Source organism: Moschus berezovskii, chromosome 25, assembly GCF_049115385.1.
Source record: "Moschus berezovskii isolate FMDL1 chromosome 25, NW_MosBer_1.0, whole genome shotgun sequence".
In the NCBI taxonomy this organism is placed as follows: domain Eukaryota; kingdom Metazoa; phylum Chordata; class Mammalia; order Artiodactyla; family Moschidae; genus Moschus; species Moschus berezovskii.
This window is the reverse complement of record NC_142484.1, coordinates 1,832,787-1,856,830: the sequence shown is the minus strand read 5'-3', so window position 1 is coordinate 1,856,830 and position 24,044 is coordinate 1,832,787. Positions and strand designations below refer to the sequence as shown.

Below are 24,044 nucleotides of genomic sequence, written 5' to 3'. Positions count from 1 at the left end.
CCTGTGTCAGCGGCCCCCCCGGGGACGTGAGTGGCTGGAGTCTCTCCTTCCCTCTCTGGATTTGGTGACTTTTCCCGGAGGAACAAGCTGGGTGGAGGTGCTGCGTCGCTGATCATTTGGAGAAATATCGTCAGAGTGGTCCCAGTCTGTAGGGCGCCCGCCTCCCCCTGCCCGGAAGCCCCGGGAGGAATGGCTGAGAAGGCCGTTTTGAGGGGCAGCTTATAAAACAAGCACCCCTGGTGCAGCTGAAGCAGGTCTGCGTGCGTGTCTACGCTCCCCGATGTTCAAACCGTCTGGACAGTTTGCTTCTGGGGTCCAGGGAGGCCCCTCCTCTGGGCTCTGAGGATGCAGGCAGAGGAGAGGGGATGCTCTGAAAAGGCAAGGCTGGGCGAGCCTGGGGGGTCGGGGTTGCCATGGCAATGAGATCATGCTGCCATGGACGAACTAGGAGCCACAGGAGGTGCTTGAGGGAGAGAACGACCAAAACCTCGGAGTCAGAGACAGATGGGGGTGGCTGGGAGGAGCCGAGAGGCCTTCAGACTCGCTGAGAGGGTGCTGACCCGCCAAGGGCGCCGCACGGATCTGGATCTTGTCCTGCACACACCACGGCATTCACTCGTAACCCCAGAAGCCTGTGGGCAAGCGGAGAAGGAGACCAACCGCCAGGCCGAGCGTACTGAACCCCAGGAGGGGGCCGGGCCGGCTGGGTGGGAGGCAGGAGCCCCGAGCACAGGGCCTCATCTGGGCGAGAGGCGGCCGCGTTGGGGGGCACGGTTCTGTCCTCGTAAGGCCCCCTTCCGGGCACAGGGAAGAGAATGCCTGCGTGTGAGCGCACAGACTGCCCACGGCCTGGAGGACCGCCAGTCTGGGGGCTCTGGACCTCTGGAGACCAGGAGGCCAGGTGCCCACGGAGCTGAAGCTGCATGGGAAAGAGTTCCTCCCAGAGGGGGTCAGTCGGCATCGCTGCCCCCACCAGCCCCCCAAAATGAGGTCCTGTACCCTCCAGGCCACCTTGCCACTCTCTCCGTGCCCACCCCCAGCCCCACCCCGGCTCCATCCCTAATCCCCTGCTTCCCAGGGCGATTGGTGGGTGGATCCAGTTTCTGAGGCCTGTTCTGGATGGGCTCTGATCTCCTCAGGGAAGCAGAAATTACTCGACCTGAATCCAGGCCCCCCTCATGAGTCCCCAGACAGTCTGAGGCTTCTCACGTTACTGAGGGCGGGGATGGCTGCCTCCTTCCCCTCCAGAAAGTGGGACCCTGCCCCTCCCTCTTCAGGGCGCCTGGTGCATCTCAACACTTGTCACTATGCCTCTTGTGACCCCTGACCCTTCTGATGATCAAGACGTCAGCGTCCTCCCAGGAGGTCACGGACCCGTGCCCCCCGCCCCAACCCCAGACCAGCAGGTCCCACCTGTGGTTTGTAAAAGAAAAGCAGCCGAGCCTTGACTTGTTCTTGTCCGAATGCAAGGCAGCACGAGTCTGTGAAATTGGGGGCCTCCCATGTGGCTGTCTGAGGGGCTGTGATGCCCTCCTGAGGGGTCTCTGCCCCACTTGGGGTGGGTTCCCAGGTAAGACCCAGGCTGCGAAGACCGTGAAGGGAAGGGCTGACCCCTCGACCTCATCAAGGTCACATCAAAACCAAACCCTCCTGGTGAGAAGAGGCTCCATTAAACCAAGCAATAAGCAGACTGGTCCCATCACTCCATGGCAAACAGACAGGGAAACAATGGAAACAATGACAGATTCTATTTTCTGGGCTCCAATATCACTGCAGATGGTGACTGCAGCCATGAAATTATAAAGCGCTTCCTTCTTGGAAGAAAAGCTGTGACCAAACTAGACAGCATATTAAAAATCAGAGACATTCCTTTGCCGACAAAGGTTCGTTGAGTCAAAGCTATGGGCTTTCCAGTAGTCATGTTTGGATGTTCAGTTCAGTCACTCAGTCGTGTCCGACTCTTTGCGATCCCATGGACTGCAGCACAACAGGCCTCCCTGTCATCACCAACTCCTTGGAGTTTATTAAACTCATGTTCATCGAGGCGGTAATGCCACCCAACCCTCTCACCCTCTGTCGTCCCCTTCTCCTCCTGCCCTCAGTCTTTCCCAGCATCAGGGTCTTTTCAAATGAGTCAAGTCGTCGCATGAAGTGGCCAAAGTATTGGAGTTTCAGCTTCAGCATCAGTCCTTCCAATGAACACTCAGGACTGATCTCCTTTAGGATGGGCTGGTTGGATCTCCTTGCAGTCCAAGGGACTCTCAAGAGTCTTCTCCAGCACCACAATTCAAAAGCATCAATTCTTCAGCAATCAGCTTTCTTCACAGTCCAATTCTCACATCCATACATGACCACTGGAAAAACCATAAGCTTGACTAGACGGACCTTTGTCAGCAAAGTACTGTCTCTGCTTTTTAATTTGCTGTCTGGGTTGGTCATAGCTTTCCTTTCAACGAGTGTCTTTTAATTTCCTGGCTGCAGTCAGCATCCGCAGTGATCTTCAGTTCAGTTCAGTTCAGGCGCTCAGTCGTGTCCGCCTCTCCGCGACCCCATGAATCACAGCACGCCAGGCCTCCCTGTCCATCACCAACTCCCGGAGTTCACTCAAACTCATGTCCACAGAGTCGGTGATGCCATCCAGCCATCTCATTCTCGGTCGTCCCCTTCTCCTCCCGCCCCCAACCTTTCCCAGCGAGCCCCAAAAATAAAAAAAAAATGAAGTCTGATACTGTTTCCACTGTTTCCCCATCTATTTGCCATGAAGTGATGGGACCAGATGCCTTGATCTTAGTTTTCTGAATGTTCAGCTTTAAGTCAACTTTTTCACTTTCCTCTTTCACTTTCATCAACAGGCTTTTGAGTTCCTCTTCACTTTCTGCCATAAGGATGGTGTCATCTGCATATCTGAGGTTATTGATGTTTCTCCCGGCAATCTTGATTCCAGCTTGTGCCTCCTCCAGCCCGGCATTTCACATGATGTCCTCTGCATATAAGTTAAATTAGCAGGGTGACAATATACAGCCTTGACGTACTCCTTTCCTGATTTGGAGCCAGTTCGTTGTTCCATGTCCAGTTCTAACTGTTGCTTCCTGACCTGCATACAGATTTCTCAGGAGGCAGGTCAGGTGGTCTGGTATTCCCATCTCTTTCAGAATTTTCTACACTTTGATGTGATCCACACAGTCAAAGGCTTTGGCATAATCAATAAAGCAGAAGTAGGTGTTTTTCTGGAACTCTCTTGCTTTTTCGATGATCCATTGGATGTTGGCAATTTGATCTCTGGTTCCTCTGCCTTTTCTAAAAACCAGCTTGAACATCTGGAAGTTGTCAGTTCACGTACTGTTGAAGCCTGATTTGGAGAATTTTAAGCATTACTTTGCTAGCGTGTGAGATGAGTGAAATTGTGCGGTAGTTTGAGCATTCTTTGGCATTGCCTTTCTTTGGGATTGGAATGAAGACTGACCTTTTCCAGTCCTGTGACCATTGTCGGGTTTTCCAAATTTGCTGACATATTGAGTACAGCACTTTCACAGCATCATCTTTCAGGATTTGAAATAGCTCAACTGGAATTCCATCACCTCCACTAGCTTTGTTCGTAGTGATGCTTCCTAAGGCCCACTTGACTTCACATTCCAGGATGTCTGGCTCTAGGTGAGTGATCACACCATCGTGATTATCTGGGTCGTGAAGATCTTTTCTGTACAGTTCTTCTGTGTATTCTTGCCACCTCTTCTGAACATCTTCTGCTCCTGCTGGGCCCACACCATTTCTGTCCTTTATCGAGCCCGTCTTTGCACGAAATGTCCCCTTGGCATCTCCTTTGGCGTTTCCTCTACGGGGTCTCTAGCCTTCCCCTTTCTCTTGTTTTCCTCCATTTTTTTGCACTGATCGCTGCACACACACACGTGTCTATGTGCAGGGTCAGGGTTAGGGTTAGGGTTAGGGTTACGGTTACGGTTACGGTTAGGGTTACGGTTAGGGATAGGGTTAGGGTTAGGCGTAGGGTTAGGCGTGTGGGCATGTGTACTTGTCTGTGTTTGAAGGAGAATCTGCTGTCTGTATAGTTCAAATTAAAAACGACAGCACAGATGTGGGCAAATGGGAGCCTTGGGCACAGTTGGTGGGAATGCAAAGTGACGTGGCCGCCATGGACAGCGGGATGGCGGGTCCTCACGATGTCACACCTAGAATCCCCGAGCGCTCCAGCGGCGATGCTCCCGGGCTGCTCTCAGAATCCGTGCAGACGGAGTCTCCCGCAGCCACTTGCACATCCGTGTACACAGTAGCTCCATTCTCCGCAGCCAAAGGCAGAAGCAGCCCGGGGCCCCGCAGAATTCGGGCACACCAAGAGTGGCCCACCCACAAGACGGGCACTGTGGGTGTGTTGGTCACTCAGTTGTGTCCGACTCTTTGTGACCCTGTGGACTGTAGCCCACCGAGCTCATCTGTCCACTAAATTCTCCAGGCAAGAATACTGGAATGGGTTGCCATTCCCTTCTCCAGGGGACCTTCTCAACCCAGGGACTGAGCCTTGGTCTCTTGCACCACAGGCAGATTCTCTACCACCTGAGCTACCAGGGAAATCCAATGGAACATTCAGTTCAGTTCAATTGCTCAGTCGTGTCCGACTTTTTGTGACCCCATGAACTGCAGCACGCAGGCCTCCCTGTCCATCACCAAATCCTGGAGTTTATCCAAACTCATGTCCATTGAGTTGGTGATGCCATCCAACCATCCCATCCTCTGTTGTCAGCTTCTCCTCCTGCCCTCAATCTTTCCCAGCATCAGAGTCTTTTCAAATGAGTCAGCTCTTCACATGAGATGGCCAAAGTATTGGAGTTTCAACTTCAACATCAGTCCTTCCAATCAACACCCAGGATTGATCTCCTTTAGAATGGACTGGTTGGATCTCCTTGCAGTCCAAGGGACTCTCAAGAGTCTTCTCCGACACCACAGTTCAAAAACATCAATTCTTCGGCGATCAGCTTTCTTCAGTCCAACTCTCACATCCATACACGACCACGGGAAAAACTATAGCCTTGAATAGACGGACCTTGGTTGGCAAAGTAATGTCTCTGCTTTTAATATGCTATCTAGGTTGGTCGTAACTTTCCTTCCAAGGAGTAAGCGTATTTTAATTTCATGGCTGCAGTCACCATCTGCAGTGATTTTGGAGCCCAGAAAAATAAAGTCAGCCACTGTTTCCACTGTTTCCCCATCTATTTGCCATGAAGTGATGGGACCAGATGCCATGATCTTCATTTTCTGAATGTTGAGCTTCAAGCCAACTTTTTCACTCTCCTCTTTCACTTTCATTAAGAGGTTCTTTAGTTCCTCTTCACTTTCTGCCTTAAGGGTGGTGTCATCTGCATATCTGAGGTTACTGATATTTCTCCAGTCAATCTTGATTCCAGCTTGTGCTTCTTCCAGCCCAGCGTTCCTCATGATGTACTCTGCATAGAAGTTAAATAAGCAGGGTGACAATATACACCCTTGACGTACTCCTTTTCGTATTTGGAACCAGTCTGTTGTTCCATGTCCAGTTGTAACTGTTGTTTCCTGACCTGCATACGGGTTTCTCAGGAGGCAGGTCAGGTGGTCTGGTGTTCCCATCTCACGGAACATTACTCATTGTTAAACAGAAGAGGATCAGTGACAGCAGCTGCAGCACGCATGAACCTGATGGGTGTTATGTTCAGTGACAGAGGCCAGACACAGAAGGACCGATCCTGCCTGACTCCTCTTCTGAGAGGTCCCTGGAGGAACCACATCCCTTGAGACAGGAAGTAGGTGTGGGGACCAGGTGTCAGGCAGGGGTGGTGAGTGAGGGTTCAGGGCGGATGGAGTGGCCGTTGGGAGGAGGAATGATTCCCAGAAGGGGCTGTGGCAACCATGTGTCACAGCAAATGCACCTGATGTCCCTGAGCTGAGCGCTGAAAATGGTTGAGACGGTAATTCTTGTTTTATGTGTATTTCACCACAGTTTTCATAAATAAATAATTACTTTACAAGCACAGTAATATAAAGGGCCTTTGGGATGGCAGCTGGGAGGAGTGTGGGAGGTAGGGATGGGGTGCACCCCCGGAGCAGCGGGAGGGGCGCGTGGGCTCGAGGTGTTGAGACGGGGCCTGAAGGACTGTGTTGGGGAGCCTGCTACAGGAAGGGAGGCTGGGGGTTCACTGGCCCACAGGCCCCCGGCTGGTGGGGGTCTCCAGCCCCTCTACCTTGCCACCTGGGGCCTGATTGACCCCCCACCCCCCTGATTCTGTCTCTTCATTTAACAGAAGCGCGGGACCCGTGATGCTGGTGCTGCGGAGATGAGGGGCCTGGGGACACCAGGACAACCCCCCGGGGGACCCAGACTTATGCTAACGAGTCATAGCAAGGCATGGCCGCACAAGTGCTGCGGCGGGCTGGGCTCCAGGAACATCCCCTCACCTGGAGAAGCGGGAGGCGGGAGTGGTCCCGGGGCTGAGCCAGGAGGCAGCTCCCGATCCTGCCCCTGCAGCCCAGCCCCCTCTCCAGGATCCCTCAAGGGCCACCGTACAGAGCTCACCCTGTTGCCTTGTGGTGGTCCAAGGCAGGGGTCGAGCCTCCCTTGGGGTCAGCTGAGGAGAGGTTTGCGCCCAGGGGCTGGGCCTGGCCCCGGAGCCGCTGAGGGGCAGGAGGGCAGGGACCACTGCGAGTGGTCACAGGGGCCAATGGGGACGGTGGTCTGCACCCCCGCCCCTACCCCGCTCCCGGCCTGGTTGGGCTGGGAAGGGGCTCACCCAGCTCTCCTGGGGACTCGGCGTGACCTCTTCCAGTCTGTTTTCTGAGGCTCCTCATGGCCCTCCCACCCCTGGGGAGCAGCCAGGCAGGCAGAAGGACTCAGAAAAAAACCCCACCCCCTCACCAGGGCTTTCTGAGGCCCAGAAATCTGCGGAACTCTCGAGAATTTGGAAATCTCTCCCAGAAACCTTGGGATGAGGGGACATGACCCCGACATGCCACCCCTTTGTCCCATCCTCTGGCACCCCACCCCAGTGGGGCGACCCCCAGCCGCTGTCTCCCTGGAGTGTGTGGGGTTTCCTCCGTCCCACTCCCTCGGCCATGCTGGATGTGGGCCAGGGCCACGAGTGACCCCTGCTCCCCACTCAGGACTCAGCTTGGGGACTGGAGGCCCCGGAATGTTTGCACACGCCTGGTCAGGGCCCTCCACAGGCCTCTCCCTGCAGCCATGACACCCGATAGAAAGGGCCCTGGTGCAAAGGTGGGCGGACGTGGGAGTGGGTGGAAGGCCTGGAAGGAGGCGAGTGTGCCTGTGTGCCCCACTGGCCTCCCTTGGTGAAGGGGCAGGCGGGGGTGGGGCAGCAGCCTCGGCTTTTGGGAGCTCTGCGAGACCCACCCTGGTGCAGAGTCCCAGGCCCAGGGCGACGTCCCAGAGTACACGGGATTCGCCCCCATCCACCCACGCTGCAGGGGGAGCCGGCACTGCCTGGACACGTTTATTTTATAAAACACAAGTTTGAGATCCAGGTGAGCCAGCTTGGTCTCTGCCGAGCTCACCGTGGGCCCCAGAGGCATCAGAGAGAAGTAAGAGCAAATAAGCCCTGTCTAAATATCACAGCCAGCCAGGTCAGCGGCACGCAGCCTGGAAATGTCAGTCGGCGGCAGGGGCTCCTCTGAGCTGGGATTAGCCGGAGGCACCTGGAGGGGTTGAGGCGGGGCCCCCTCCTACCCAAGACCCCGGCCGGAATCTGGATGGAGGCACAGAGGGTCACAGCCACTGGGCCCCTGCTTCCAGCCTGTCTGGTCCCCGGAGAGGATGTGTGCTGCAGGGGGTGCGGACCTTGGCCCAAGTGGGGACACACAAGCAGGCCCAGACTGAGAGCCCAGGGTCGGGGGTGGTGGGCAGCCCCAGGGAGAGATCTGTCCATTCGAGACGCCAGCAGGGAGGCCGGTACAGAGGGGCCAGCAGGGGCCCTGTCGCAGCCTGTCTCACTGAGGTGTCAAGAGCGTGGCTTTGGGAGTCCCGGGCCCCCCGCAAAGGCCCCACCCTCCTGGGGGGAGGTGCTGTTTGTTTGGAGAGCCAGCATGACACACCCCCTGCCTCAGTTTCCCCGCCTGGAGGGTTCCCAGAGCCAGAGGGAGCTCACAAGGCGGGAGACGGGAGCTGGACTGCATCTCCCGAAGGATCAGGGGGCTTCCTGAGACTACCTGCTCGGGCAGGAGGCGGGCAACGCCTCTGCCGTTGAGCCCGGAAGATGTCAGGGTTGGGGATGAGAGGGACCTTAGAGCAGCCCCCCTAGTGTCCCTGAAGCAGGACCTCTGGGGAGGGGGCTGCCCCACCATCCCCTCCCCTGGGAGGAAAGGCAGTGAGGCTGGCAGAACGGGGATGGGGTGGGGTCAGATACAGGGCGCCTCGGTCCCAGGCAGCCCGGGACCACAGCCCAGCTGCAGGAAGCACCAGGGAGGCCTCCCATGGGCCCGGGGGGCAGGTGGACTGGTCCTGCTGGGCGCTCCCCGTGGGCAGGTCTGAGGGGGCCCCAGAGAGGCTGGATGCCTGGCACAACTGGGTGGAGCAGGGCCTGGGACACCGGCTGCCCAGATGTCCTGCAGACAGGGTCAGCTGCTGTGGCCTGGCCCACACTGACCACAGCACGGCTGTCTCCTCCCATGTCTTGGCCATGATACTTCTGCTGATACAGCCCCGGGTCATGGTGAATGAGGTGGTGCTGGGAGCCAGGCTCTCCCCACAGGATGTGAGGGAGGCTGGGTGGGTGGAGATGCGGGATGGGGCAGTCCTTTGCCATTGAGGGCTCTGGGTGCCCAAGCAGCCATGGGACCAGGTGACTGGACCCAGGCCCGGGCCGCAGGGCAGGAGGGACTCTGGTCTTGCCATTAGACCTGATTGCTGTCAAAGCACAGCTGCCTGGGCTGACTAATGCCAACTGAACCTGGCTCTTATTGCTTTTCTCCAGCTAATTTGTCGGAGGGCTGAGAGGCCTGGGGGAGGGGGCCGTGGGGGAGGCCCCCCGGGCAGGCTGGGTCACTGGCACGGGGACAAGGTGGGGGGATCTGAGAAGGGACCCCCAGGAGCCAAGAGCATGTGGCAGGCCCCTGGGGCCTTGGCTGTGATCTCCAGCGAGGGTCTGGAGGGCTGTGGAGCCGGGGGTCGCCCTGTGTGCCGCTGACCGCGGCTGGCCAGGCTTGCTCAGCCCCTGCTACACGCTATGTACACACGTGCTCACCCACAGGCACTTGCACAAGCGCACACGAGCACACGCGTGGACACACACACCCGGCGGCAGTGTGTCGGCTCCTGGCCCCACCCCTCCATCTCCGCCCCGCGGTGCCCGGCCCAGGCTACCCATGCCCATGCCCAGTGCTGGACCGATCCCTGCTGGGAGGGTCCCGGGACGGGGACCCTGGGCAGGTGCGGAGGGCTCCTCGGGAGACGTGAGGACATGAGCGCCTGTGTGGGTGGGAAGAGGGGTCTGGAGCGCAAGGGACTGAGCCAGCACCCCGCCCACCCCCTGAGGACGCCTCCAGCACTGAACCAGGGGCCAGCCTCCTGCCAAGGCCAGTCCCAGCCACGAGAAGACAGAGCTGATGGGAAGGGAGCTCAGAAAGGGGGCAAGAGGGGGTGTGCCTGGCAGGCTGGGGGCAGCCACTGGGCCTGAGGGCCTGGCTGGGGACGGACCAATGCGGTGGGGGTGGTGCTCCCGAGAGGCGGGGACACGTGGCCCGCTCTGCCGGCTCTCGCCAGACTTCCAAACGCCCAATTATCCCTGGGCGCCTCGCATCGACCGGCGGGGCGGCCGGCCCCGGGCCCGGCTCTGCCGTCCCCTCGCTCCCTGCGACACTTGTCAGCGCTAATTGCTCTGACATTTCAGCGCTGACAGGCCCGGGTGCCAGGACATCACGGACCTTCTCTCAGTCTGGGAGGCGGTGGGTGGCTTTTCCGGGGCCTGTCCCCGGGCGGGGTCCGGCAGGAAGAGGCTGGAAGCGGGCAGGCAGGCGGCTCAGGCGGGGTCTGCCCTGACCCCGGGGGGATGGTGGGATGTAGGCCTCCCGTTCCCGCAGCCCGGACCACCACCCCAGGCAGCGTGACACCCCGAGGGCCCTCGAGTCCCGGGGGTGTGTGTGCCATGTGCGCGTGTGTCACACAGCTGCACGCCTTTCCAGGGACACGCACAATGCGGGCGCACAAAGGCCATCCAGGTCACACCTTGGAGGTGACCTTTAGCCCGCGTATGGCTGGGGACACTCTCCCTGGGGGCTCTCCGGAAGGCTCCTGTGCTTTCCTATGGGGGGCCCTGCAGAGCCCTGGGATGGGGACCCCCAGAGCTGCGGCCCTCTGGAGAGGCGGGGCGGGGGTCCCACGGCACTGACGCCTGCGCCTGGGGGGTCGGCCTGAGGCCTCATGCTGGCCCGCGGGCAGGAAGCCGGGCCGGGTGCTGCTTGCCCTGGCCCCATGCCCCCCGCCAGTGCCCGCCCGATGCCAGGAGCGGGTACACTATCATTACAGACTATTACCTCCTCCGGGGCCTCACTTGTTGAGAAAACACTCCAGCTCAGCGCCTCCTAATTGCCCGGCAAGACAGCTGTGATCACCCAGCGTGACTGCGGGGGGCGGGGGGTGTGTGCCTGGTGGGGGGGGTGCAGCGGCGAGGGCTGGGGGACCAGAGCCGGCGGGAGGGAGACCCACGGGTGGTGCTTTGGGGGCTCCGGAGAGCTCTGGTGCCACAGTGCTTTGGGTCTCCATGCAGTAAGCAAATTCTTGTTTCTTATCTGTGCGGAAAAGTGTGTCCTGGAGGTCCCCTTGGCATCCGGGGCGGGGGAGGGCACGGTACACAGTGGGGGGCACGGTTGAGGGGCAGGGAGTGCTCCTGTGCTCTGGGGGACCCAGCATGGGGCCCGGGGGCGGGGGAGGGCAGGTGAACGGGAACGGCTTCCCAGGATGGGAAGGTGTGGACTGGGGGCCAGAGGGTCCGAACTGGCTTCTGGAGTGTGTCCATCTGCCTGCTGGCCAGGGGTCTTACCTGGGGGTCGCCTGGCCCCAAGGCAGGCCTGGAAAGCTGGCTCCACACAGCTTCCATGCAAGCACTGGCTCAGGGCAGCAAAGGGATTAGAAACAGTGTGTGTATCAGCAGAGACATTTGCCGAAAGGTTAAGTCCGCACCCGGAGGCGAGGCCATGCTCCTCCTGTGCAGTGTTTGGCGGGCGTGTCACCTCCCGGCCCAGGGCCCCCGCTGAGCACATGAGTACCAAACGGGGGACACAGGAGAGGCTGTGGGCTTCTGGGGGAACAGGGAGCCTGTCCAGGGCTGCAGCCTGATGCTGGGCCTAGAGGCTGGGCCATCCTGGAGACCACTGGGGACCTAGGCAGGGCGGCTCTGGCCTGGGGCACTAGGGCACCCACAGCCTCCACCTCATCCCACCGGGCAGATCCTTCCAGCTCCACTAGGAGCACACACCCTGTGGAACCACCTCTGGACGGGGCCCTGGGAGCTGAGGCCACAGTGACACGTTCCCCAGGAGCGCAGCGTCTGGGGGATGAAACCGGCAGGGGCCTGTGCTAGCGATAGGGACACAGTCATGGGCCAAGCCAGCAGGGCTCCTGCCTTCAGGGAGTGTACAGAGAGGGAGGAATAAGCCAGGAGAGCAGAGAAGGGGGCGTGGGTATGCATCAGGGGCAAGAAAGGGCACTGCAGCATGAGAGGTAGCTGAAGTGGTTTTGTAGGATGCATAGGAGTTTTCCAGGAGAAGAAAAGGGTGAGGAACAGCATATCAAACGGGGTGTCATGGAGCCCAAGCTCTTATGGAGCAGGAAACGGGGATTTTGGGGAGTGAGCCCAACAGTGGGGAGGTGAGGAGAGTCACTCAGGCACTTCCAAAAGGCAATGGGGAGCCATAGAAGATTGTAGAGCAAGAGTGTCTTGGTCAGACCACTTGGGGAAGCTCTAGCTGGTGAGGGGTGTGTCTGGCCACGGTGATGAAGAATGGGTGCTTCCTTGGGGCCCGAGGGGTGCCAGGGAGGTGGATGGAGACCATTCAGTGACCATCCAGGGATGGACCTGCGGGAGTGGAAAAGGGGAATCCAGGGCAGCTGGCTCCTCTGTGTCCAGTACATCGCCCTGGGCGGCCAGACATGAGAAAGTCCGCCTCTGGATGCTGCCCCATCAGGCACGCCTCCCCCCAGGCGGCCCTCCCTTGCTCCCCACTGCCGCTTCCTGGAGGCCCTGGTGCAGGCCAGCCCTGTGGAACCCACAGAGCCCAGGGGCACAGGCAGATGCCCCCTCCAAGAGTTCCCTTTTCAGAGAGAAGAAGCCTTCCCGAGGGGCCCTGGACCCACCCGTGGTTGGGGAGTGCTCACAGCCAGGAGGCCCTCCCGCCTGCCCAAAGCTGAGTCTGAACACACCTGGGGACAGGCCAGGCTACAGCGCAGACACCGCGGGACTTGCCCTGCCTGGCGCTGAGGTGCGTCCCCACTGGTCCTTGGCCTCTGGGGCTGTGGGGGTGGGGGTGGTCCCACTAGCCTCGTGCCTGGAACTCAGGAGACTCTGGACGGGAGCTGTCCCGTGGTGCAGGGACTCCACTGAGAAGGGCTGCAGGGGCCTGAGCACGGTGCTCAGGGCAGGGGTGACCCCAAGGTGGGGACCCTCCAGGAGAAGCAGTCAGAAGGCCTTAGAGGGACACTGGGGGGCCAAAGGTGGGCTGGGGGGCCTGGGAGATGGCTGTGAAGGGGCAAGTGGGACGGTTATTAGAGACTGCATGGCCCTGCCTCCTTCACCTCCTCTCCACTGGAGGACAGGCCCTGCTGGAACATTCTGGGCCCTGCTGGGCGTGCCTGGGGGTCCGGGCATAGGGGGCTGTCGTGAGGGCAGATAATGATCCTGCCAAGGGCATCGAACAGAAACAGGCCTTGGGACCCTGCTGGGAAATGTGGTGGGGTGAAGGATCTTCCGGAAAAGCAAATTGCCTCCAGACAGCTGGGGTCTGAGCCTGCGTGTCTGGACCACTGACCACCAAAGGTCAGGGTTTTGTGTGCCAGACACCCTGGGGTGTCCGGAACACCACCTCCCCGCGAAGCCACCTGTCACACGCTTGGGGTGGGCTGTGGGGCCCGGCTGCCCCGCCCTGCAGAACACGCCTGCCGGAGCCCAGATGATTCAGAGGCGGGCCGGCCACCCGCCCGGGGGCCTGTGACAGTGGATGCAATTAGATTTAATGGGACAGAGCCCTTTCTCGGCGGCTCCGCGCTCTGCGCCCACCCCGCCTCCCTCAGGCAGCGGCAGTGGGAGGGAGACGTGAAGGAGGTGGAGGTGGGGGACCCGGGGGGCTTTGACGTCAGCCCAGCCTATAAAGGCTGCCGGGCAGAGGGCTGTGGAGACGGAATCCAGACCTCGCCGGCACCATGCCCACCCCCAACGCTGCCTCGCCGCAGGTCAAGGGCTTCCGCCGGGCTATCTCTGAGCTGGATGCCAAGCAGGCCGAGGCCATCATGGTAAGAGGGCAAGCTGGTGTCCACGGGGCAGAATGAACCGGAAGCCCAGGGGTGACCCCCAAAGTCTGGCGGGTGGCCCCAGGCTCAGGGACCACACGGACACCCCAGGCCAAGGCCTGGCATCCAGTCCTGGCCACAAGCGCGTCCTGTGCTGGACCCGGTGAGCAAACCCTGAGTCCGGTTGGTTGATCTCTGGGGGGTCCTGCTGGACCCCGTGTGTGTGCGACAGGGTCCCAGGCCCTGCAGAGGCTCATGGGGGGCGGTGGGCAGACAGGGTGCAGCCCCCGTTCTGCTGAGCTGAAGGGAGCCTGTGCTCAGGGGCCATTCCCACCCATCGCCTGTCCATCCTCCGTCCACCTGTCCACCCACCATCCACTCATCCATCTGCCACACATTCTGCGTCCCAAGTGGAATCTCCAGTCTTGAAACCCCCTTCCCGTCTCCAGCAACCCTGAGCCTCCGTGACCTCCAGGAATGGCCCCCAAGGCACAGCCCAACCCACGGGAGCCCCAAATTCAAGGGAGCCTGTGCTGGGAAGACCCACTGGGCCAGCCCCCTCTCCGAAACTGCATGACCGGGGCTTCCCTGGCTTGAGGAAGGGTCTCCAGTTCACTCTCAGGGATGGGCTGGGATGATCAGCTCATTTACAGGGCTTTAATGAAAACGTGGGTGGGGATCTGGACATTTAATTTGCAGGCAGTCTCAGGGGACCCGCTGTGGGGTAGAGGGTTGCTCCCCCTTCTCGGGGTCCCAGGGAGGTGCCCCCCACCACAGAGGCCCCTGGCTCTGTCCACACCCGGCTCCCCCAGGACCGGCCATGTTCCGAGATCCGAGGGCGCCAGAGCGTTCTTGGAAGTTCGGCTCCAAGTGGTGAGCCCAGAGGGGCTTTGGTGTTCAGGGGGGACGAGGGCAGACACACCGACCCCGGGGGCTCATGGTCTCGGGGATGGACGGTGGGTAAGGTGCTATCAGGCTGGACTAGAGGTGGGGTCACTTGGAGGGGTCATCCTGACCCCGGACGCCATGTCCTCTGGCCCCGGGGCAGCCCCGGATGGCTCCCAACCCACTGCCTCCCAACCCCTGACCCGGTCAGGTGGGCGCAGAGGCTGCCCTCACCCCCGGCCCCAGGCGGGGCAGTGCTGGAGCCGGGCCGGCGCTGCAGGCAGGCCGAGGGCGGGAGCAGATGGTGCGCCTCTCCCCACAGTCCCCACGCTTCGTCGGGAGGCGGCAGAGCCTCATCCAGGATGCACGCAAGGAGCGGGAGAAGGCGGAAGCTGCAGCCTCATCCTCGGAGTCCACGGAGGCGGGCAGCCTGGCAGAGAGGGACGGCAAGGCGGTGCTGACCCTGCTGTTCGCCCTGCGGCCCACTAAGCCCCCCGGGCTGACCCGGGCCGTCAAGGTGTTTGAGGTGAGGCTGCCAGGGGCCGTGGGGGCCTTGAGGAGAGGGGCCCCTCCCGCCTTGGGGGCTCCCTGAGCCTGGCCCCCTGTCCACCCCGTGCCCGCTGCCTCACTCTGGGTGGGGGTCGGCGTGGGTCCTGCAGGAGGCCTGTCCCCGGCGGGGCGGGGCGGAGACACAGCCGAAGGTGTGAACAGCTCTGGACACAGCAGGCCGGGTGGGGGCCAGGGCCTGGCTCCCCCCACAGGCACCCGAAGACAGGACCACAGAGCGCACTCAAGCTCCCGTGTGGCCATGTGGCCTGAGGGCCTTGGAGACCAAGGCTCCCTGGTTGCTGGTGCAGCCCGCCCGTGGGGGAGGGGACCCTTCCTACCATCCCTCCCCACAACCCCACTTGGCGGGCACCAGAGCCCCCTGACCGGGCTGCGGCGGGGTCAGCGCCTACCCTCAGCTGCGGGGGTCTGGACAGGGCCTGAGCGAGGCCAGCAGGGAGGGAAGTCAGGCCGCCTGGGGGTGGCCGAGGGCACACAGAGGCCCCGTCCAGAATGCTGGGTCTGGGAGACCCTGAGACAAGTGCATTAGCCCAGTTTCTCAGATGAGACCTGTCTGCCCGGGCCTGGGACGTGGTCTGTGCGCTCCTGGCAGCGGGTCCCGGGCGGGCAGGGCAGCGAGATGCGCCCCCTTCCCCATCTCCATCTGTCCATCCGAGTCTCCATCTGCTCCTCTCTCGCCGCCTCGCCCCCAAGACGTTCGAGGCTCACGTCTACCACCTGGAGACCCGGCCGGCCCAGCCGCCGCGGGCGGGGAGCCTAGCCCTGGAGTGCTTCGTGCGCTGCGAGGTGCCCGGCCCAGTGGTGCCCGCCCTGCTGAGCGCCCTGCGCCGCGTGGCGGAAGACGTGCGTGCCGCCGGGGAAAGCAAGGGTGAGGCGGCCCTCGCCCCGAAGTGGGCCCGCGCCCCAGAGACGGGAAACCTCAGGGACCGGGGCACGGCCGGGGGTCCCTCCCTGCTGGCCCGGGTCAGCGGCCTCCTGCTCAGCTGTCTGGGCCTGGGTCACCTCCAGTCCCCACCCTCATAGATGAAGCGGGAGGCTGCAGCCAGGGGCGCCCTTCCCGCGTGCCCAGCCCTCACTCCTGTCCTCCCACCTCCCACCACCTCCTTCTGCAACCCCCCGAAGTCCTCTGGTTCCCAAAGAAAGTGTCTGAGCTGGACAAGTGTCACCACCTGGTCACCAAGTTTGACCCTGACCTGGACTTGGATCACCCGGTGAGCCGGCCTCCCCGGGTGATGGGCGGTGGGCGTGGTCCTGGGAGAGGAGGCGTGTCTGTGGGCTGCCCGGCCCCATGAGGCCTGGCTGGGTGCAGCCCCCAGGGGCCTGCCAGGGTCACCAGCTGCATCTGGGCTGGGTGGGGTGGGGTGTCCCCCGACAGCGTCCACTCTGCCGCCAGGGCTTCTCCGACCAGGCGTACCGCCAGCGCAGGAAGCTGATCGCCGAGATCGCCTTCCAGTACAAGCAGTAAGGACCCTCCTCGGGGCTGCGTTCTCTGGGACCCAGACCCCGTCCTCAGGCCTCAGACTAGAACCCCCCCCCCCCGGGAAGGGGCCCGGATGTCCTTGTTGTCAACGCCACCGCCTTCGCTGTCACCATGGTCGCAGCAGGAAAACCGCAGCCCAGAGAGATTAAGCAACACGCCTCAGCCACATGGCCGGCGGGGTGCTCAGCCTGGGCCCCTCCCGTCCACTCCCCACACGTCCTCCCCGAAGGGGCCTGGACTAACTGCAGACCCCTCCCCAGAGGCGATCCCATCCCCCACGTGGAGTACACGGCCGAGGAGACTGCCACCTGGTAAGACCCCGTGGCAGAGGCGGGGCAGGGTGGGGACGAGGGTTCAGGTGAAAACCCACAGAATCCTCGTGTGAAGGCAGTGGCCTCCAAGAGGACACACTAAGTCCAATTGGATGAGGGACTTCCCGGGACCCCCACACCTCCCCCAAACCCCCCAAAGCCACGCCCAGTGGCCGGCTTCACGGGCCAGTGAGAGGCCTGCAGTGAGGCTGCCAGGGGGCACAGCAGAGCCCATGGGGTGGGGGCGCTGCTGGATGCAGGGAGGGTCTGAGCAGGTGCCGGCCTGAGCCCCTGGTCCGCAGGAAGGAGGTCTACTCCACGCTGCGGGGCCTGTACCCCACCCACGCCTGCCGCGAGCACCTGGAGGCCTTCGAGCTGCTGGAGCGCTTCTGCGGGTACCGTGAGGACCGAATCCCGCAGCTGGAGGACGTCTCCCGCTTCCTGAAGGGTGAGGTGCCCACGCGGGGTCCCCGGGGCGGGGGCAGCCCCCCGCACCGCCCGCGCCCTGACCATCCGCCCCCCGCCCCAGCAGAGAGGACCGGCTTCCAGCTGCGGCCCGTGGCCGGCCTGCTGTCCGCGCGGGACTTCCTGGCCAGCCTGGCCTTCCGCGTGTTCCAGTGTACCCAGTACATCCGCCATGCCTCCGCGCCCATGCACTCCCCCGAGCCGTGAGCGACCAGCCCCACCCCTGGGCCTGCGGAGGAGGGTGGGAGGGCGAGTCTGAGGCTGGGGGCACAGGCTGCCGGCGCTGGGGGCCCCCAGCCCCACCCACTCTCCGCCCCCAACACAGGGACTGCTGCCACGAGCTGCTGGGACACGTGCCCATGCTCGCCGACCGGACCTTCGCCCAGTTCTCCCAGGTGTGTCCTGGGGGCCTCGGGAGCCTGGTCACCCACGGGGCTGGCCACCAATGCACAACCCCCGCCAACCCACCCGGAGCTACACGGTGCCCCCCTGGGCCGTGAGACTGCAGGGAGCATGCATTGTCCTGGAATAGAGGGCTGGGTGGCCAGGGTCGGGCGTGCGAAGGCCCGCGCAGGGAGACCACCTTAGCACAGCATCCAGGAAGAACCCTCCCCGGGAGCCCGGGTCCCAGCCTTGTGCTGCCACCTGCTGGCTTTCCCAGAAATGGTGGGGAGTAGCCCCCCGGGGCCCCCAGCAGATCCCAGGAGGTTCTCTGCACCCTAGCAGCATCCAGGAGACCCCGGGGGGGCGCAGACACCCCCAGCACCCTCACCGCTCCCCCCTCCACAGGACATCGGGCTCGCATCCTTGGGGGTGTCGGACGAGGAAATTGAGAAGCTGTCCACGGTGGGTAGCATCCCCTTCAGGGCCCTGGGCTCAGGCCGGGCCCTCTTGCGCAGGCTGAGGTCTCTGCTTCTCTCGCCGGGACCACCACCCCGCCCCGGAGCCTGGCGCAGCTCTGCCTGGGGAGGGGGTGTGCCGGGGCCTCGGCGAGCGGGTCGGCTGTGCTGAATGCAGTGTCTCCCGCCAACCCCATCAGCTGTACTGGTTCACCGTGGAGTTCGGGCTGTGCAAACAGAATGGAGAGGTGAAGGCCTATGGAGCAGGGCTGCTCTCCTCTTACGGGGAGCTCCTGGTGAGACCCCCCACCAGGGAGGGGCCGGTCCAGGTCCCGGCAGGCAGGGCCACCTGGGCCATGTTCCCGGACTCAGGCTGCCCGGGAGGCTGAGCAGGGGGCTGCCCTACTGGGGGACCGAGGAAGCGGCCCCCACCCCTTCCCATGCACACTGTCCCCTGGCCTCGGGAGGACCCTTGAGGGGCAGGCGGGTGCGAGTCCGGCCCTGGGGCTCCAGCTCCTTCGGGTCCTGAGAGCCCGGCCCCCCACCTCCCGCCAGCACTCCCTTTCTGAGGAGCCCGAGATCCGGGCCTTCGACCCTGACGCAGCGGCCGTGCAGCCCTACCAGGACCAGACCTACCAGCCCGTCTACTTCGTGTCTGAGAGCTTCAGTGATGCCAAGGACAAGCTCAGGTGGGCTGGGGCTCCCGGGCAGAGACTCCCCCACCCCCTGTAACACTGCCTCTGAACTGGGCAAACCAGTCAGCAGGCCAGGCCTGCGGGCTCATTTCACTGCGGAGAAAACTGGGCACATCCCAGTTACAGCACCCCTCCTGCAGCGAGACCCCCTGCAAGTCTGGGGAGGGGAGACCTGCAGGGTTGTTAGCCAGCTCAAGGCCAGGTCAAGGCCAAACTTTCAGAAGGTGAAGTTTGACTCCATGAGACACATGTGTCTGACTTAGTAAGACGGGTCCTTCCTGGCCTCCTGCCCTCTGAGCTCCTGGCGCTGTGGGCGGTGAGGGGGCGGGCAGAGGGGAAAGCGCTGCGGGGATGGCTGAGGGCCAGCTGGGGAGGCTGGCTGGCAGGCAGTTTCCTGGGCTGGGGGCGCAGTGACCAGCATTCCCCAGGGGAGGGGGGCAGAGCCTGACACAGCCCACCTGGTCACCTTTGGGAGAGGCCTCTTTACAGCCAGACTCCCGTTGCCACAAGGGAAACTGAGGCTCAGGATCTATTGAGCCTGGAGTAAACGGGGTGTGGATCTCACACACGAGCTTACGGACAGGGAGGTAATGGACTCTGCAGAGTGCACGTCTGGAAGCCTTCCTGGGGGAGGAGGCCTGGCTGAGCCTCCCTTGGGAAGGATCAGGGCAGGATGGAGTGCCTGGTAGAGGTTTGCTTGGAAAAGGCCTGTCCTCCCCACTAAATAGCCCCCAGCCCTCGCAGGAGGCCTCAATCCACAGACTTGTCTGGGTGGCTGGACAGAACGAGCTTTGGGGGCCCAGGTGGCTCAGAAAAGTCCTGGGGCTCTGAACCCGCTGTGATGGGGGAGACAGCCCCCGCCCTCCTGCCCCGCCCCGCTGGTGACCGAGGGTCCCCACCGGCTGCCCACCCCCTCAGGAGCTACGCCTCCCGCATCCAGCGCCCCTTCTCTGTGAAGTTTGACCCGTACACACTGGCCATCGATGTGCTGGACAGTCCCCACGCCATCCGGCGCGCCCTGGACGGCGTCCAGGATGAGATGCAGGCCTTGGCCCACGCCCTGAACGCCATCAGCTAGAGGCGGGGCACCACCTGCAGGCCCCAGTGGGCCAGCCTGGGGCTCCCAGCCTGCCTGCCTGCCCTGGCCCTGCCCACATGAGGGGCGGGCTCACAGGGCACCCCGAGAGCCCACGGAGAGCCCCCACCGGAGGGCTCCTGCCCAGCGCCTGCCAGCTCTGTGCGTCAGCGTCTTTGCCCTGCGTACTACCCCTGTGCCGTGCTGCCCGCTTGCAACCTCAATAAAAGAGAAACTCATCCCTGAATGCCCACCTGGAGTCTGTGTCCGTGCCACGGGCCCAGCGCACAGCCCCGGGCCCCCACACGCTGCCCCAGGCCCACTCAGAAGCTCCCCTGCTGCCTGCCTCCCCCAGGCAGCCTGGGGTAACCCGCTCACCCAGAGGACCAGTCCACGCTGAGCCACCAGGAGCCGCAGGGGGCCGCAGGGGTTGGGCTGAGCTGTCCCGTCTCCGTGGGGTGATGGCCTGGAGTCGGGGGGCTGGTCTGGGTCCCAGGGGCAGGGCTCACAGCTCTGGTCTCCAAGGCAGAGCTGCAGGCTGGGCCCTCTGATCCTCGTACCCCACCCACCCAGAGCGGGACCTGGGAACGGCCCCCACAAAGGACATACCAGCGGGGAGCTCCGCTGGGCTGGCTCCGGGGGACCTCTCCGGGCCTCAGTCACCCAGCAAGGCGGGTGGGTGCTGGATTCTGCGCTCTGTTTACCTGCCGGGTCCAGACATGGCCTCCAGCTAGAACCTCCAGCTTCCTCCAGGACTGGCCCGTGGAGCCAGCAGCCTGGGGCTTCCCGGGAGGCGGTTGGCTCCTTACTTCCTGCACAAGGCAGACACCAGCCTGTCTTCCAGGCCCACTCACTCCCTCTGGTCCCCCCTATCGCCCCCTCCCACTGCCAGGACCGTGGCTCGAAGCTCTGGGGATGTTAATACCGGAAACTCCCGCACTCCCACACGTTCGTTAAGACCTTCCAGGCAATGCCCTCCCTTCTCGTCCTCCCTGGGGGTCTGTCCTTCCAGCCATGTCTCAAGTACCTGGTTTGTGAGCAGCCCTCCTGTAGTCATGTCCCACAGCCTGTGCGGCTCCCAATGGGGTCACTCCTGGGGTGACGTGCCCCACTGAGACCCTGGGGAAAGGCTGATGGCTGGCTCCTGTCCCTCCTGCCCTGCTGGCCCTGGGCTTTGCCCTCCCCTTGGGTCTTCCCGCATCCAGCCCCTGCCTGGCACACCCCTCTTGAAGAGGCCACAGGACCTCGCCTGGCTGCAGGGGGCCTCCGGACACCCTGATGTCCTGGGAAGGCAGGGAGCCGACAGGGTCCAGGCCTCCCCCAGGGGCCCGACAGGGGGTGGGGGCACCGTAGCCCAAACGATAGCCAAGGGACGCAATGGGGCTGCGGGGCTCGTCAGACGGGCTCAGCCCTGGGGGCTCAGTGGTAAAGACTGCCAGTGCAGGAGACACAAGTTCAACTCCCGGTCTGGGAAGATCCTGGACTCCTCGGGGCAGCTAAGCCCATGCACCACAGCTGCTGGGTCAGTGCCCTGGAAAGCAGGCCCCCCTCTCCAACTAGAGAAACCAAGAGCCAGCGCGGGCGAACATTAAACAAGTAAACAAAATCACACATATAATAAAGGGTCCACCCAGGGAGACACGGGCAGGGGCTCCAGGGAGAGGGGCGGGGCCTAGAAGGCAGCTGGGCTGGCGGGTGGGGCCCCTGTGGCCTCCGCACTAAACACGAGAATCGGGGCCAGCCTGGGGGGCCTCACAGCTGAGGGGCCCCAGGTTCAGCCCCTCAGCGTCCCCCGGGAAGCCGGGGGTCTTGGCGGGCTGCTGTGCTGGGGTGGGTGGGTGGATGGGGCTGGGACAGTGACCAAGGAGCCACATGCCCACTGCCCACCCCGTGGCCTGGACCATCGCCAGGGCCTTGGGGGCAGCCCAGGGACACAACAGGGGTCCCCCTTTCGCCCCCACTGCCTGGACTAACATGGACGATGGGGCCTAGGCAGGGCCGAGAGGAGGACTTCGTCCCCAGCGGTACAAGGGGACAGCTTGGCATGGATCGGGCCCCTCATTAAGACTCTAATGACCCCACGGCTCCAAGAGGTGCTGACGACCAAGGAGAGCTTCCTGCAGACCCAGCAGTGGGGAAATGATCCAGAAACTGCAGCCTCAGCCCCCGGGCCATCTGCCGTGCTCTTGGAGGCCCTGATGATGGGCCCGGTGGCAGGCTCAGGGGCTATAAAGCTGGCAGGGCGCAGCAGCCCCCCGCCCTCAGGACCAGCTGCATTCGAGGCTGCCAGCAAGCAGGTCCGTCTGTGGGCTCCGCGTCCGCCTGGGTCCAGGGCTGCCCCGCTGGGGCTCAGGGCATTGGGGCCCAGGTCCGCCGAGCAGCAGGAGGACGTGTGCTCTCTCGGACCACCCAGGGGGCAGCCCTGTCCGAGGGTGCTGGGTTTGGGTGGCAGCACTGGTTGAGGGGCTGGGTTTGGGGGGCACTGGTTGAGGGTGCTGGGTTTGGGGGGCACTGGTTGAGGGTGCTGGGTTTGGGTGGCAGCACTGGTTGAGGGGCTGGGTTTGGGGGGCCCTGTCCGAGGGTGCTGGGTTTGGGTGGCAGCACTGGTTGAGGGGCTGGGTTTGGGGGGCCCTGTCCGAGGGTGCTGGGTTTGGGTGGCAGCACTGGTTGAGGGGCTGGGTTTGGGGGGCACTGGTTGAGGGGGCTGGGATTCGGGTGCCGCCCTGACTGAGGGTCCTGGGCGCCCCTCACCGGGCTCAGCCCTCGCTGTCGTCCAGGTCCTTGCGCCCCCACCATGGCCCTCTGGACACGCCTGGCGCCCCTGCTGGCCCTGCTGGCCCTCTGGGCCCCCGCCCCGGCCCGCGCCTTCGTCAACCAGCACCTGTGCGGCTCCCACCTGGTGGAGGCGCTATACCTGGTGTGTGGAGAGCGCGGCTTCTTCTACACGCCCAAGGCCCGCCGGGAGGTGGAGGGCCCCCAGGGTGAGCCCCCGCTGCCCCCCCAACCCCCGGCCCCCACCCTGGCCTCCCGCTGGCGCCCAGCGGGAAATCAGGAGAGATTTTTAAAAGGAAAACCATGTTCTGTTGTCCACGTCCTAGAAGTGACCAGCTCCCTGGGGGCTAAGCCAGGACGACCCCCAAGGGGCCTCACCCCCTCCACCCTGCCTTCTCACCTGGGTGCCCTCGCCTCCTCCCATGAGGGCAGCTCTGGGGGGTATCTGACGACACGAGGCCAATCCAGGGGCCGAGGGTCTCGGTGGGCGGCCCTTCGTGGCGACGGGGGAGTGCCCGCGGGAGACGCCCCGTCATCCGGAGAGAGGGCCCTGGCCCGGGGTGGGGGGGGGGAGGGGCTGTCTAGGGTGGGGGGAAGGGCGCCTGGGCAGGGCCCCGCCCCAAGGCCAGGCAGGGCGGGCCGGGGGGCATCTGCTGCCTGACCGTCTCCCCGCAGTGGGGGCACTGGAGCTGGCCGGAGGCCCCGGCGTGGGCGGCCTGGAGGGGCCCCTGCAGAAGCGCGGCATCGTGGAGCAGTGCTGCACCGGCGTCTGCTCGCTCTACCAGCTGGAGAACTACTGCAACTAGGCCCGCCGCCCGCCCCGCGCCAATAAACGCTGACGAGCCCGCTGTCGCTGTCTGTGTGGGGCCTGGGCTCCGAGGCGCCCGTGGGGAGGGGGCGGGGAGGGCGGGGAGGGCGGGGCCCCCAGCCCGAGACCCCTTTCTGTTCTGGCTGCATCAGCCTCTCCGAGCTGTCTCCATACGTGCTGGGTACACAGGGCAGGGCCCTCCAAGGTGGCGAGCTCCTGTCTTCTGGGGTCCTGCTCGCAAGGTGGGCTCCACGGGGCTCCCAGGCCACCACCAGTCACACCGAAGAACTCAGGGCTGCCCGGGTTGGCCACGGCTCCAGAGGTCAGCAGGTGACCTGGTTGTACCAAGGTCTGGCCAGCCTGCCGGTCGCCCAGGCCAAACCAATCTCCTCCTCTCCTGAAGGCACCACCCGGGCCGGGGCTCGGGGTGGCCGGGCCTGGGGCCGGGCACCTGGGCTCCCGGGGCTGCAGACCATTCAGAGGCCGGCCTGGTGCCGGCTGGCAGAGCCGTCCTCCATGCATCCTGAAGGCTCTCACCCTGTCGCCCCTCCCCAGGGCCGCATCAACACCCCCCAGGGCCTCCAGGAGGCCCCGCCCCTGGGGAAGGCCAGGGTTGAGCAGGCAGGTGGCCGGCCGGACAGTGGACCCGGAAGAGGAG

At 63.4% G+C, this 24,044-nt stretch overlaps 2 protein-coding genes across 2 annotated transcripts; both read left to right on the top strand.

Moving 5' to 3' along the window:
- The first annotated feature begins 13,336 nt into the window (after nucleotides 1-13,336).
- TH (tyrosine hydroxylase) lies at nucleotides 13,337-20,053 on the top strand. The gene is made up of 13 exons (XM_055414928.2): nucleotides 13,337-13,492; nucleotides 14,697-14,900; nucleotides 15,635-15,809; nucleotides 16,064-16,152; nucleotides 16,335-16,402; nucleotides 16,682-16,732; nucleotides 17,035-17,180; nucleotides 17,265-17,400; nucleotides 17,523-17,592; nucleotides 17,987-18,043; nucleotides 18,237-18,332; nucleotides 18,592-18,725; nucleotides 19,650-20,053. Exons 1-13 carry the CDS (start codon nucleotides 13,403-13,405, stop codon nucleotides 19,807-19,809), a joined length of 1,476 nt encoding a protein of 491 aa, XP_055270903.2. The 5' UTR covers nucleotides 13,337-13,402; the 3' UTR covers nucleotides 19,810-20,053.
- A 2,543-nt stretch (nucleotides 20,054-22,596) lies between these two features.
- On the top strand, nucleotides 22,597-23,384 carry INS (insulin). The gene is made up of 2 exons (XM_055414927.2): nucleotides 22,597-22,787; nucleotides 23,254-23,384. Exons 1-2 carry the CDS (start codon nucleotides 22,601-22,603, stop codon nucleotides 23,382-23,384), a joined length of 318 nt encoding a protein of 105 aa, XP_055270902.1. The 5' UTR covers nucleotides 22,597-22,600.
- Nucleotides 23,385-24,044: the final 660 nt, after the last annotated feature.

Coding starts and splice junctions, on each gene's coding strand:
- TH (XM_055414928.2), top strand. CDS start 13,403: ATGCCCACCCCCAACGCTGCCTCGCCGCAGGTCAAGGGCTTCCGCCGG. Junction 16,403..16,681: donor ATCGCCTTCCAGTACAAGCA/GTAAGGACCCTC, acceptor ACCCCTCCCCAG/AGGCGATCCCATCCCCCACG. Junction 18,044..18,236: donor AAATTGAGAAGCTGTCCACG/GTGGGTAGCATC, acceptor CAACCCCATCAG/CTGTACTGGTTCACCGTGGA.
- INS (XM_055414927.2), top strand. CDS start 22,601: ATGGCCCTCTGGACACGCCTGGCGCCCCTGCTGGCCCTGCTGGCCCTC. Junction 22,788..23,253: donor GGAGGTGGAGGGCCCCCAGG/GTGAGCCCCCGC, acceptor GTCTCCCCGCAG/TGGGGGCACTGGAGCTGGCC.